The 13,961-nt window shown below is 41.6% G+C and overlaps 1 protein-coding gene across 5 annotated transcripts in view; it reads right to left on the minus strand.

Moving 5' to 3' along the window:
* Window positions 1-13,961, minus strand: part of KLF3 (KLF transcription factor 3) — a 37,731-nt gene that overhangs the window by 15,102 nt on the left and 8,668 nt on the right. For 3 of the 5 annotated variants that reach the window (XM_059923202.1, XM_059923203.1, XM_059923200.1), the window contains exon 3: window positions 5,811-5,906. In XM_059923202.1, coding sequence (XP_059779185.1) covers window positions 5,811-5,867 — 57 coding nt within the window. In that variant the 5' untranslated portion in view covers window positions 5,868-5,906. Of the gene's footprint in view, window positions 1-5,810; window positions 5,907-6,479; window positions 6,618-11,845; window positions 11,979-13,961 lie in introns of those variants that run through there. The other 2 variants (XM_059923204.1, XM_059923199.1) reach the window with 2 other exon arrangements.

Consider the following 13,961-nt stretch of genomic DNA (forward strand, 5'->3'; position numbering starts at 1 on the left):
CTCTTGTCTTCCTTCCTTATACATGAGGTGTGCACTGCAGTGGGCTTTGATGCTCCCTATTAGGGCTTCTCAAACTTTACTGAGCACACAAATTCACCTGGGAATCTTGTTAAAAGGCAGGTTCTGAATTACTGGGGAGTGACCTTAGGTGCCACAGACCACCCTTGGAACAGCTCGGCTCTAAATGACAGAGATACAGAATAAAAATACTAATTTTTATTATTAAAATGGTATAGTGTTTAAATGCAATTTAAAGGCGGGGGCGGGGAGAATTTTCACTAATAATACTGCTTAAAAACAAGGACATGAGGATATAAAATCAGGAAACATGAATTTGTAAAAATATACAAATTGTTTTTAAAAATAGCTTTAAAAAAACAGCTTTGAATTACATATTAAGGATCAAATGAGGTAAAGACTGTTTCTACCTTTCTTTAGAACTAGACACACACAGGTGCAACACAAGGTGAGAGGCCCAAAATATACAGTAATATTAATATGAAATAGATTTCAATTTAAATATTGAAATAGGCAAAAGCAAAAGAGGCACAAGGTTTGCTAACAAAAAATTACAAACTTTGTACAATGAGGGTTTAAGGAAGTAATTAACTATAGGAGGAAAAAAAGATTTCTCCTGGTTCTAAAATTTAACCATCTTGATATAATTTTCTAAAGGGCAAAAGTTATGGTATGAGAAACAAAAACTCCAGGAAATGGGAGGCAGTATTCATTGTTTCTACTCACAGAATTGTAGCTTCTCCCTAATTTTCAGCCCTAGTCTTCAAAGACATCCCTATGACCTAGATTTTAATGCCAACTTATTGGCAGCTACATAGGAAGCAAAATGAGGACATACTTTTATTGCTGTCATTGTTGGATTTTTCTATCTGTGGGGTGAGTTTAAGGAAAGCAGGAATTTAGAACCTGGGAGATTTGCAAATTTAATAACAGTCTCAGGTTTCTCAAGCCATAAAGAAAGAAACATCCACACATAGAGCTAAGTTTTATAAACATTGTGCACAGTTCTGCAGAGAGCGTGCCCTCCCGTGAATGCCCCCTGCCAGCTATACTGGACATGTGGTTTTTGTAAGGCTCTAGGGCTAAAAGCAGGGGGACTGTTGGGACCTGGGCACACGACTGAGTACACACTATTAACAACTTCCAGTCCGACTGCCTCGCCTAAGGGTGAAGAAATGTGGTTCTTCAAACTGTCTCACTAGCAAATTTCATAGCAATGTTTACCAGAACCTTCTATGAGACGTGTTTACTTTATTTGGGTGGAGCACATAAGCCACTGCAATCAGCCTGCAACAATCTGGTTCTCCACAGTGTAAGGACTGATAACAGGGCTTGCTTGGGGTGTGTGCCTTGGGTGGATACACCCTGGTAACAGTTGCTTCTTCTCTGTTCCAGACCATTCCTGTCTTCTAACAAAGCAATGCAGATAAGTGTGGCTACACCAGCGAAATCCAAATCAGAGGCAAGTACTGATGAAGCAGAAAGAGGGCCTCCGGCCACTGCCAGACATCCACTGCCTCGTATGCACACTGCTTACTCAAGGAGCCTTGTTTGCGGGAACAGAGCAGCCTGCAGACAAGACTCACGCAAGTCTCCCCCACTCCTGACCCCCACTAGCGGTGGCAATGGGTTTACTTTTCCAGAAGATCTGTTGTTAAGAAAAGTTCTCTCCCTCTGTTGTAACACGCATTCAAGTGTTCACACCTCCGCGCTGTGGGTTATTTCTTTGCTGGCGGCTTCCTGTCACTGGATTGGGAGATGAGGGTCCAGCCCGGGTGCTCAAAGAACACCGGATGAATGTATGATGGGAATCAACATGCTCTCGGAGCAAGGTTTTACTGCTGACAAGGCTCAGGATAATACCAATTCTTTGATTCTCAAAAACATGATTTTTTTAAGTGTGGTGAGGAAAAAGGCACAGGGTTTGGATAATTTTCCAGTGCTATCACTTCATATGAAAGTGAGAATAGTTTCTCGTTTTATTGGAAACAGTTTTGGTGAGTTTTCCACTACAAGATGGTTTAAGTGGATAGAGTGACTGCATGAAACGTGGATGAGTCTCTGTTTCACCGTTCATTAATATGAAAAAAATGTGCCGTCCGTTACAGGGCGATGGCAAGTCAAAGGAATCTTCATACCAAGGGTGGGCTTCCAAGTGCAGGAAGGTGTGGTGCATTTATAAACAAACTCGCTGGAAACAGCAAATGTCATGCCCCTCTATGCAAACAAAAGCAGAAAGCTCTCTTTCTACCAGGCTCAGAAAAGTCATGAAAAGTTTCTGTTAGAACACAGCAGAGGGACTACTGATTTCTAAGTACTTCTCAATCTGTAAGGCGTCCGTTAGATGATAATTTTCATTAAAGAAAAAGAAAAAAATACACGTTCTTCAAAAGTAATCTTCCTGTAGGAAAATAATATGAGGGAATACTTTTAAAAATTCTTTCTCACTTCCTGAATTAAGTTCTAATTTTCAAACTTCTTTGGCAGTATCGGTAAAAACAACTCCTTTATGTGCGTATTTTATATACACCTGCCATTTCACATTTTACAAATTAATAATCTCCAATTTCACAAATAAGAAAAAATTGGAGGCTCAGGGAGCTGCTGATGGTTTTGCCAGCATCGCACTGATAGTAAGTAACAGAGCTCCATGGCACAGAGGCGGGTGTACTCTGCTCCCCATTCTTGCAAATCTTAACAGGATCAACAATCCAAAAGTCTAATGTGCCTCAAGGCACAAGGTTTAGTGGGAAGTATGAAGGCTTATACTTCAGCAAGAGAAAAATGACATTTCCTCACTTTCTCTAAACTATAGCAAAATACCAAATAGGCAGATTGCTTCTGCTCTTCTCACTTTTTAAGAAAAAGGAGTGGGGGAGGGAAATAAGTCACTGTAAAATATTTTTATTCATATGTGGAATTAAAACAAAAAGAATCTTACACATGTCTTCGGCTTAATGTTTAGAACACTTACTTGAATAAACAAAGACCTCAACCTTCAGGTCAAAGGCAGAATTAAAAAGGAAAAAGGAAAAAAGGAACAATAAATCAGGTTTCATATACTCCACCTAGGAAGGCAGGAAAGATAAAATCTGAAGATTTAAGAGTGGAAACAAAAGCTTTTAATTTTGTTATGTAAAATAATCACAATGCCCTACTCCCCAAATGTTTTAGTTAACTGAGGTTTTGCTGAATTAAGAAAAGGAAACTTTATTGTAAAGACTGAAACTATCTTTTGGTGAGACAATGTAATTAAGTCCTATAAGCATCTGTAGAAGTTGAAAACTAGAGCATGAAGGAGAAAAAGACCATTAATTGCAAAAATACTTCTACATATTTTAACTCCACATATTAATATAAGTTCCAGCATTACAGGTATAACCGTTACTTCAAATTAATCTTATTTCCATTTTTTCAGCAAAGTATATGTATTTCCTTGCACTTAACTGTATTGTGCCAACTTCATTTTAGCTTTAAATTAGACTCTTGTGACACATTCTCATGCCTGATTACAAAATGCATCACTGATGGTCCTGCATCATTTATCAAATTAATCATATTCTTCAGTACTAAAAACCTATTCATATTTCAAGGATATAATTAATGGGGAAATTTTATACCTTAATATTCCTCCAATATGATCATGTAGTAGTTGGGGGAAGGGGTTGATGACAAAACGAGTAAAATTAGAAGTCAATTTAGTTTTTTGATTAAAATAATTCTTATTGCTCTGTTATTATCATATTCAGACACGCAGTTATCCAGTTATCATGCAGGAAGGTGAATGTTATTTCCTGACTTAACTTTTCACTGTACACAGTGGTAAACACTTCACTGGCACAGTAATCTCCATGGCAACTCAGTTCCAAGGGCCTCGGAGTGACCCCTGTGTCTTGTATAAACAGTTTTGGCAGGAACCTCCACAGCCAGTGCATAAGGATGATCTAATTTTTGCAAGCGTGTCATTACCAACCTTCAGATACACAACTCAGGCCAAGTTTTTCCCCTTGTGAGTATTTTCCAAGCCCATGGAAGAAAAGAGCAGGACAGAATTGGGAGCATGGCCTTGTTATATTCACTAAACCAGATCTCCTCAAGTCTCAACCACTCCCTGCTTTGCAGTCGGACACCTTTCTGTTGTCACCCATGTCCCACCTCCATAGCACTGGTGTTGCACCTCTATAAACACCTGGACTAATTACTTGTTCCCTGGTGGCCGAGAAGCATGTAGAGGGGCCTGGCTCACAGGAGGGGCTAGCTTAGCACTAAGGTGTTGAAAAAAACAGTGATCATAATTTCCTCCCAGTCACAGACTCTTCTGAGTGATATGAAATTCCATCCTCAGGGTCAAGTTCATTCTTTCCCTAGCTTCTCCCCAGTCACAGCTCCATATGGCTGCTAGAAGTTTAAGCTAATCACTTTATTCTTAATATATTTTTACATGCAAAAGGACCAAGGAGTTCCCCCCCTCCCCCAGTTTTCATCTTTTTAATCAGCTCCTTGAAGGACATCCTAAACACTGCATGAGATAAAATGGAGTACTTTTTTCCTTCCAGTATTAAAAAAAATGACATTCACAAACATGTTTAAGAAACTCTTCTATATAGTCTGGGTGGTGATCTCAAGTGAAAAACACCTCTAAGTAAACGCATACTCTTTTTTTTCAACATCTTTATTGGAGTATAATTGCTTTACAATGGTGTGTTAGTTGCTGCTGTATAACAAAGTGAATCAGCTATACATATACATATATCCCCATATCTCCTCCCTCTTGCATCTCCCTCCCATCCTCCCTATCCCACCCCTCTAGGTGGTCACAAAGCACCGAGCTGATCTCCCTCTGCTATGTGGCTGCTTCCCACCAGCTATCTATTTTACATTTGGTAGTGTATATATGTCCATGCCACTCTCTCACTTCATCCCAGCTTACCTTCCCCCACCCGGTGTCCTCAAGTCCGTTCTCTACGTCTGTGTCTTTATTCCTGTCCTGCCCCTAGGTTCTTCAGAACCATTTTTTTTTTTAGATTCCATATATATGTGTTAGCATACGGTATTTGTTTTGCTCTTTCTGATTTACTTCACTCTGTATGACAGACTCTAGGTCCATCCACCTCACTACAAATAACTCAATTTCGTTTCTTTTTATGGTTGAGTAATATTCCATTATGTATATGTGCCACATCTTCTTTATCCATTCATCTGTCGATGGACACTTAGGTTGCTTCCATGTCCTGGCTATTGTAAATAGAGCTGCAATGAACATTGCGGTACATGACTCGTTTTGAATTATGGGTAAACTCGTTCTTGATGCAGATTTCTTGTAGGTACATTTGGAAACTGCTTCCTAATCACGATAAACATTGCATACCGGTTTTTTTTTTTAATGTCCCTAAATACACATTAATTTTAAAAAATTAATCTGGCCAAACTTATTTTTGCCAAAACCAATAATCCTGAGAACTCAAACTAAAAAACTGGTAACTGAGGGGGTTTTGTAAAACTACTTCTATTGTGAGCAGATGCTCCTGTGGCCCAAGTTCTGCGTTGATCACATCTTGGGGGCAGGTGGGAGTTTGGGGCACAGGGCTTAAGGAAACATGGATCCCATTTATTAAATGGGGGCACAGTTGCTAGGAGGGTGTTTACCTCACTTACTACCAGGGGCTTTCAGAAAAGTTTGCCTATCAAATGCCTGTCAAGTAACGAGTGGCTTTAAGGAATAACACAACACACAGTAGAGTTATTACCACTTGGAATAAGGAAGAAGAGGTGTTCGGTTTTGGAAAACTTACCACCGAGACAGGATCCATGGCCTCTTGCTTGACAGGGACTGGGTCAAACATGAGCATTCTTTCAATTACGCTTTCTAGGGTGCTCTGGTGTTTGGCCTAGAAAACAAAACAAAGTGTCTCTCTAAATCCCAAGGTTACTTTCAATATAAACCAGTAAAAAAATATATATATATATAATATTCCTCACCACCACCCCCCTTCTCTGCTCCTTCCTCTCCCCTGCCCCCGGAATGGCTGGAATTTGTTTCCCTTACCTATGAAAGATGCCATTTTATATAATTAAAACCAGACTCCATGGTCATAACCGGGTGAGAGCCAATGGGCATTTCTAACTCAAATACATAAACCCTGATGTTTCTGGAACAATAGGTACAGCCTCTTCTGAGCACCCATGCTTGTTCAAGATTACTGTGCAGCTCAATAGAAGTTAACATTATATATGAATGTTAAACACCTTTCCTTTCCCCCTTGTGTTTGTTACAGAAAAATCAGGAAAAAACAAGGCAGGCAAAAAGACAACTTAGAACCAACCATCGTGAATATCTTTGTCTTTATCCCTCCAAACTCTCTTTTTAAATGGATTGTAATATGCGTACTACATAGTACCCATAATTTCACTTAACAGTTTACTGGGAAAATGTTTCTTTTTCAGTAAGTATGGTTCCATACCATCAAGTTCAGTGTGCCACCGTGTGAACCAATCAGATTTTTGCGGCTTGCGGGATCTTAGTTCCCCGACCAGGGATGAAACCCAGGCCCCCTGTAGAGGAAGCACAGAGTCTTAACCACTGGACCGCCAGGGAAGTCCCCAATCAGATTTTTAAAAATTCCTTTCATTGGGCACCGAAGTTGCTTCTAAATTTTCACCATTACAGATAGCAATGAGCACTTTTATACTTACATGCTCCTGCACATCCTTAATTTTTAGGATAAATTTTATGAAGGGGAATTCTTGAGTGAGAAGCATGTACTTTTACCAAAGCATTTGCCGTATCATCCAGCAAAGATACTCTATAATTTCCATCAGTAAAATATAAACCTGTTTCCCAAAATTTCTACCAGCAAGGTGCATGATCATTTAAAAAAAATTAAAACTTTGCTAATTTGTTAATATCAAAATGACAAACGATTTTTATTCTCTATTGATTTAATTATTGAAGCTGAGTCTTTTTCATCTTTATTTACCATTTACATTTCTTCTTTTATAAGTTGATTTTTTTTGGGGGGGGGCCGCGCCGCACGGCATGCAGGATCTTAGTTCCCTGACCAGGGATTGAACCTGCACCCCCTGCGGTGGAAGCGCAGAGTCCTAACCACTGGACCACCAGGGGATTCCCTACATTTCTTCTTTTGAGAAATGCCTATATTCAGGTCTTGAGTTGCCGGTCCCTGCTTATGGTTTTTTAAGTACTTTTTTTATATGAAGACTATTACCTTGTATTTACTCCAATTTCTCCTCATAAGGAAATAAGCCAATCTTTAGCCTAATGTAAAGAAAACGTCCATCTTGATTCTGTTGGATCTTTCTCTTCCTCTTTTGTTATGCTTGTGTTATCCCTTTCCTCCTGTGTTCTACACTGTCCACTTCTAGCACTAAAATACATCAAATCAATCGCTTCCTCACAAGACAAAATATTCAGTCTGCTGAACATTTAACTGCATTTCATACATTATAGAATCACTGCCCACATATTACCCAGATCATCAACAACTTTCTTCAGGCACCTCCTACCCAAATTTGGTTAGAAGTGAGGTCTTTATATATTACTTTGGTTTGGGTGGGAACGTAAACAAGTTCTTGATTGAGTTCTACCAGAAAAAGGTATAGAAATCCCTGGTTTAGATTACTTCCTGTATTTCAGTATTTAATCACCCCATCCCCACTTCCACGATAGCAATTCTGTAGCCAGTGGTGTCCATGCTCTACGGGTTAAACGAAGATATCGTCACACACAATTATAAAAGTAATACTGTGTAGTTCTTGTGCTTCACTGCTTTGCTGAAGAAAGACTGTCCTGGGTCTTGTGACAACACGTGAATATCATCATTAACTCAACATAAGGCCCTGACTTCAAAATTATATTTTCCTACATCACAGGACGTATTATAATCTGTGAACACAATTTGATACCAGGCTGCTGAAATCAATGGTGCTACCACCCTCCTCTGTATCCCAGCAAGAACAAACCCCACAGCCAGTGAAAAATGGATGATTTCATAATGAAGGATGAAAACCCCTTTTGTGTCTTGGGATCTATTATTAACCAGTTCCCAGGGTAGCAGCTGTACAGATGGATACGGTTCTAGGAATTGCTGTCCAGGGCCCTACAGCGGATCGTAAACAAAAGACGTGAGATAGCCTCCTTGTATCAATGAGGTCAGATAATTCAGCAGCCTCGACCCACAGCTGGTCATCCTCCCCCAAGCCTTTTAAATTTAATTTACTCTTACAGATTCATCCACTCCACTAGACAGTATCTTGCTGCAAATCCTTCTAAACAAAAGTACTCATATTCTCAGGCGTGTAAGGAAACAGTCCTGATCTGTAGACTCAAGCAGGAAATCTGCACCTGACCCCTGACATGAGGGAGAGGAGGAGGGAGACCCTTTTTCACATGTAAAATGCAGAGGACACCTCCTTTGCCTACTTCCTAAAACACTTACCTTCAAGGTTTTGGAAAAAACCAAATGAGATTAAAACAAAACAAAACAAAAAAACTCTTTTTGCCCTCTTAAGTCGTTTATATCACTGAATATGCACACAATTTTTGGATCTATATACTGTGCAAACAGCACTAAATTTGTTGGTTCCGATTTCGGAAATGCCAGGTACTTGTCTCCTTGCTAACATACCTATCCTTAGAGGTCAATCCCCTCCACCCTTAAAAAACTCAGACTAAATTCAGTTTCAAAGGTAATAGCTGGGGCTTCCCTGGTGGCGCAGTGGTTGAGAATCTGCCTGCCAATGCAGGGGACACGGGTTCGAGCCCTGGTCTGGGAAGATCCCACATGCCGCGGAGCAACTGGGCCCGTGAGCCACAATTACTGAGCCTGCGCGTCTGGAGCCTGTGCTCCGCAACAAGAGAGGCCGCCATAGTGAGAGGCCCGCGCACCGCGATGAAGAGTGGCCCCCACTTGCCGCAACTAGAGAAAGCCCTTGCACAGAAACGAAGACCCAACACAGCCATAAATAAATAAATAAAATAAAATAAATTAAAAAAAAAAAAAGTAATAGCTGCCTACATCCTGTATGAGATCTTACATAGGGCCTTGTCACTTACTTGACTGCTGTACCATCGCAATAGCTTCCTAGCATCTCCACACCTCGCCTTACCTGGAATCCTTTCCTACGTGCAGGAGCAGCACGGTGGCATTAAGATGATGGGCTCTGTAGCTCATTTTGGTCCAAATTTTAACCCCATCATTTAGCTCATAAAGCCTTCAATAACTTTTTCAAATGCCTATAACAATAAGTACTGAACCCATTTAGAAATGAATTACACATTAACCTGCTATAGCTTGGGTCATTTTAAGACATTATTTAAATTACTTTCATTCTTTAATTTTTATGTTTTATCTAAATGTAGGGAAATTAGTGCTTTAAAAGACTTATAAGAGAAAAAATCGTCTAACATAAAGCATCCCTTCTAACAAAACCTGATTCATTTTTATTAAAAAAAATTTAAAGGTATGTTTATTTGTTCAGAACTGTACCTAAAAGAGTAACTCAATCACTGATGAAGGGATATTTCTCATACACAAGTATTAGAATTAATTAATAAATGAAGAAGCAAGATACAATTGAGAATACCTCATTTTGAAACTCCTAACTAAATAATGCATCACCGGACAATAAAAAGTCTGTGCAAAATACAAATATCACTATGAACAGAACCCAACTCACTGTCCACTCACATGCTTAACAGCACTTTGCTCTCAATTTGGTAGCTTCTAAAATGACTGATTATACTTTTAGTGATAGTCACAGGATATGGAACGAGGAGGTCATGTGGTGAAAAAAAAGAAAGAAAAAGAAAAAGACACACCCTAACCCCTAACAAGAGCATCTTGGGAGGGGTGGGGCAGCTTTATACACACCTGTGTGCCCATTTTTAAATTTATTAATTCTATAATTAAAACTTTTAATAAAAATAAGACGGAAGCTAAGCTAGAAAGAAACCAAATTTAGGAAGGGAATCAAACACATTAACACAAATCAGGCTTTTGTTTATTTATTGCAGAAAACGTCTAGACTCTGTACCTACTGTTTCTATCTCTGAACAGACCACTTTTTGCCACGAGCATTGACCTTGTCTTTGGGTTCTGATCTAGAATCAGAATAAGAGTGACTACAGTGTCTCCAAAGGGCCTTCCATATAACTGGGAAGTAACTCCCGCACTGGAAGAACTGGGGTTCCTAAACTTAGTGGCTTTTGTTAACGCGTGGGCGACTCAGTGCTCTGGGGCTATTACCATCATGTTAAAAGAATGCTAAGTAAACTACAAATGCTGTAGAAAAACTATTACTTCACAACCCTGACAGCAGTCCCAAGTAGAACCATTAGGTGGCGCACTAAAACAAGTATAAAGACTAGGACAGGGGTGGTAAATTGAGTTTGCCAACATCAAGGTCTTTAAACGTAGTGGGTTTCAACTAGGCTCAGGAATTCTTATCACAGAGATGAGAAGGCCCCCAAAAGTGGTTCTGTTTTTTCTTACAACTATTTCCCAAACATTAACACATTTACATCTCAGTTGTGTGTAACTAGCTTAGGAAACATACATTCTAAACTAGCAATCCCAGGATAACACAACTACATTTACAAGAGGAAAAAAATGGCAAAACCGGTTTAAAAAAACTTCTAAGTTATCAAGGTGCCTAAAAGCAAAAATATAGGAACATCACCATTGCCAAAATAATTTTCCATCACTGGAACAAATGTCATCTTCCCCCAACTGTGTTATTTTGCTGGGAAGGGCCAATACAACTGAATTTTCCTCCAAAAGGAAGAAATAGATTTTCCTTCACACTCTCTCTACTTATACTTCTGACTTTTCAGATGTCAAAAGAAGGCTCAGAATTTTGCCAAAATGCACAACCGCAAGTTTAAGTCTTAAAAAGCTTTGGTGAATCATTTACATGAAGTTTCACAAGCAATATAGTTTCGTCTCCTTTTCAGCCCTCCAAGAGGCCTACTCGACAATTGCTTTATGAGGGTACAAATAAGCCGCAGAGCTTAGAAATACAGACAGGCCTTAATGTAAGAGAAGGTTATGTTGCCAGCCTCCTTTGAAAGTAGCTTGTCTTGAAGCTACAGCACATTTTATTACAGAAACAACCTTATAAATAACTGCCCCTTCCTTAGAAGCATGACACAGAGAGAGAGAGGTGTGAGGCAGGGGACGGAGGGGGGTCTGGAGAGAGAATGTGTGCATCTCAAGTCAATTTCTTGGTGATGTATCAGGATTTGCTTCTGACATTGTCCCTTCTCATCTCCTGTTTAATGCACTCAAAGGGTCCCTGTATTCTTCTCCCCCAGCCCCGCCTGACCCTAAGGCTCCAGATTACCTGCCTCCCTCAAAGCTAATCTGTTTCCTAGCCGACCTCAGCCAGGTGTAAGGAGAAAAACAGGATGGTCAAACCAACACACCGTCTGTAAGCGCCCCTTTCAATTCTCCCAAGTGTTTGGATGTTAAAGGAGGGAAGCATGTTGCCTTCCCTCACCCCTTACTCCCCAAAGGAACTTCAGGGAAAAAATTAAGAAAAGAGTTAAAACAAACAAACAAAAAATGTGTGTGTAATTCTTGGTCAGGAGGAGGACCAGGGCAGGCAGGCAACATCCCTGTAGCTAAACTTCCTTTCCAAAGAAATTTTCTTTCTTTACTTTTGTACCCAAACTCATCCAAGAGCTCCCAGGAGTTGAATATTTAAAGGCAGCTGCTCTGGCCAGAAATACAAGAGGCCAGACAACAGATGTAAGCAGGCATTTCTAAGTCAGAGCCTCCTTTCAGGACAGCCAAATGCTGGCACCTACCTGGAAAGGCGTCTCGTTTTCATGTCACTCGGTGATCTGTCTCCTAGCTCAGTCTTCTATTGCTGGTGCGAAAGGAAAAACTCCATGGAACACTTCTGAATCTTTGCCCCTCATAAATTAGTTATTTTACATGAAAATGTTTTGTAAATGGGGAAGAAGTTAATTACTTAGTTTCAGATTAACTGTAATGACCCATGAGCAAACAATCCGCCCTCTCCCCTCTCAGCTAACAAGCCACCCAACTTTACTTTCCTGCATCCGCCCATCTGCTCCACCCTATGGAGAGTTGCCAAGGCAGTCTGACTTGTCCAAACAGGACATGGCTTCAGATAAGATTCTGCCCACACCCTGTACTTCGGAAAGACCAAGTGAAGCAATTGCCTTTGCATGTAAATAAGGACAGGTGCAAAGGTAACAACCAAGCAACCTCCCTACACATTTCCAGCTGGGGCCCAGCAGAGCAGGGGCGGGGGAGGGGAAACCCAAGCCCATACCCTTTGGTAAACTCTCAAGTTCAATGCCACCTAGTTAGTGGCCTACAACATCTTTCTTAAAGAAATTTTAGCGAACACTCATCATTTTCCTTACTGAGGTTACATACTCAGTTTCGTCCTTCACGCTCTCGGACAATTTTGTATTTTAGTTTTAAGGGCGAGCAACCTCAACTCAATTGAAAAGCACCTCTAATGTGTACTCCTGCTGTGTACACGTCTTACAAGATCTGCCTCAGCCCTCAGTCTTCTTCCGTGAAGTGTTATATAATCAGACCCAGAAGGGCTGCGTGAGGCCACTGCCTCTGTCTGCTTCTCCGCTGGGTGCCCTATCACTGGAGACCCACCCTACTCCACCCTAAGGGGCCTCCACCCATGGGGCCCCGCCCTGCCGGGGGGGGAGGGGCCCTGGGAGGGACCAATTGGCTCAGGTCAGCTGCCAGTTCCTGGAAATTCCAGCCTGAGCAGCGATGGCTGGAACCTTGCAAATAACCAGAAAGAAGTGGTGGTATTTCCCCCAGCTCCTGAGGATGCTCCATTAAACGTTTATTTCAGAGCCACAGAACCTCTGGATGTGGAAATGAGCTAATACCGCCCTCTCCCTTCAAAAGTAAACAAACAAAAAAGCATTTTGCACCAGTGCTATGTAAGAGAATTCAACCTGTCCCAAACGGAAACCCTCCTCCTCCTTGCTCCCCTCCCCGATTTGCCTTATCTTCTCGTCACTCACCATGGAAACCTAGAGGTCATCTTTTAAGCCTTCCTCCCCAACTTTTCTCTCCACATCTACCGCTGCCACCAGGGGGCCAGGCCCTCAGGACCTCAAGACTGTGTTACTGGGGTCTCACCTCCACTAGTCCATCCCAGGATGGAGAATCCATCCTGACCCCCTGCCACCTACATTTCTCAAAGCCCTCTTCTCAGCTGGTCTTTCCCAAGCTCCCAAACCTTCCTCCGACGGGACCCCCAGGGCTTGCAGAGTCAGTTCAAGCACCAGGCTCGGCGTCCCCTCTCCTACCAGCTGCCCCTGCTCCACCAGGCGCCCTCCACGCTGGCTGCCCTGTCCCCCGCCTCCCCACCCCGCCTTTGTTCATTTTCGGCCCTGACGCTGGGCAACCAGGGTGGAATGCCCGTCCCCTTCCGGCTTATCTAAATCCTCCTAATTCTTCAAAGACCAGCTCAAGGCCCTCCCGCCTCTCGGCGCAGCCAGCTGATTGCTCCCTGACCAATCTGAGGCCACCTCTTCTTACCTAGATAGGCTGGGCCTTTCTACTTTACTAATGGTCTGCCCAGGACCACCACCCGGACTGGGAGCACCTGAGGACAGGAGTGCTTTACACCACCTTAGAGGGGCTCCCTCCCTGTTCCCAAAGGAGATCAGGAATGTCCACTAAGTCAAGTTTTTTGCCAGGCCGAAAGGAGTGAATATAAAAGCACTGAGCCGGTATGAGGAGTCCCACAGTCACTTCCCTTTCCCTTCGAATGCACTTGAAATCTCCCTTAAATAAACAAACAAACAAAACCAAACCTCCCTTAAATAAGTAATAGGAGTAACGGGACCTAACCTAAAGGAAACCTATTAAACCAAACTTCCTCAAAAAAAAGGAATGCTCCTAACCTTAACC

Source organism: Balaenoptera ricei, chromosome 5, assembly GCF_028023285.1.
Source record: "Balaenoptera ricei isolate mBalRic1 chromosome 5, mBalRic1.hap2, whole genome shotgun sequence".
NCBI lineage: Eukaryota > Metazoa > Chordata > Mammalia > Artiodactyla > Balaenopteridae > Balaenoptera > Balaenoptera ricei.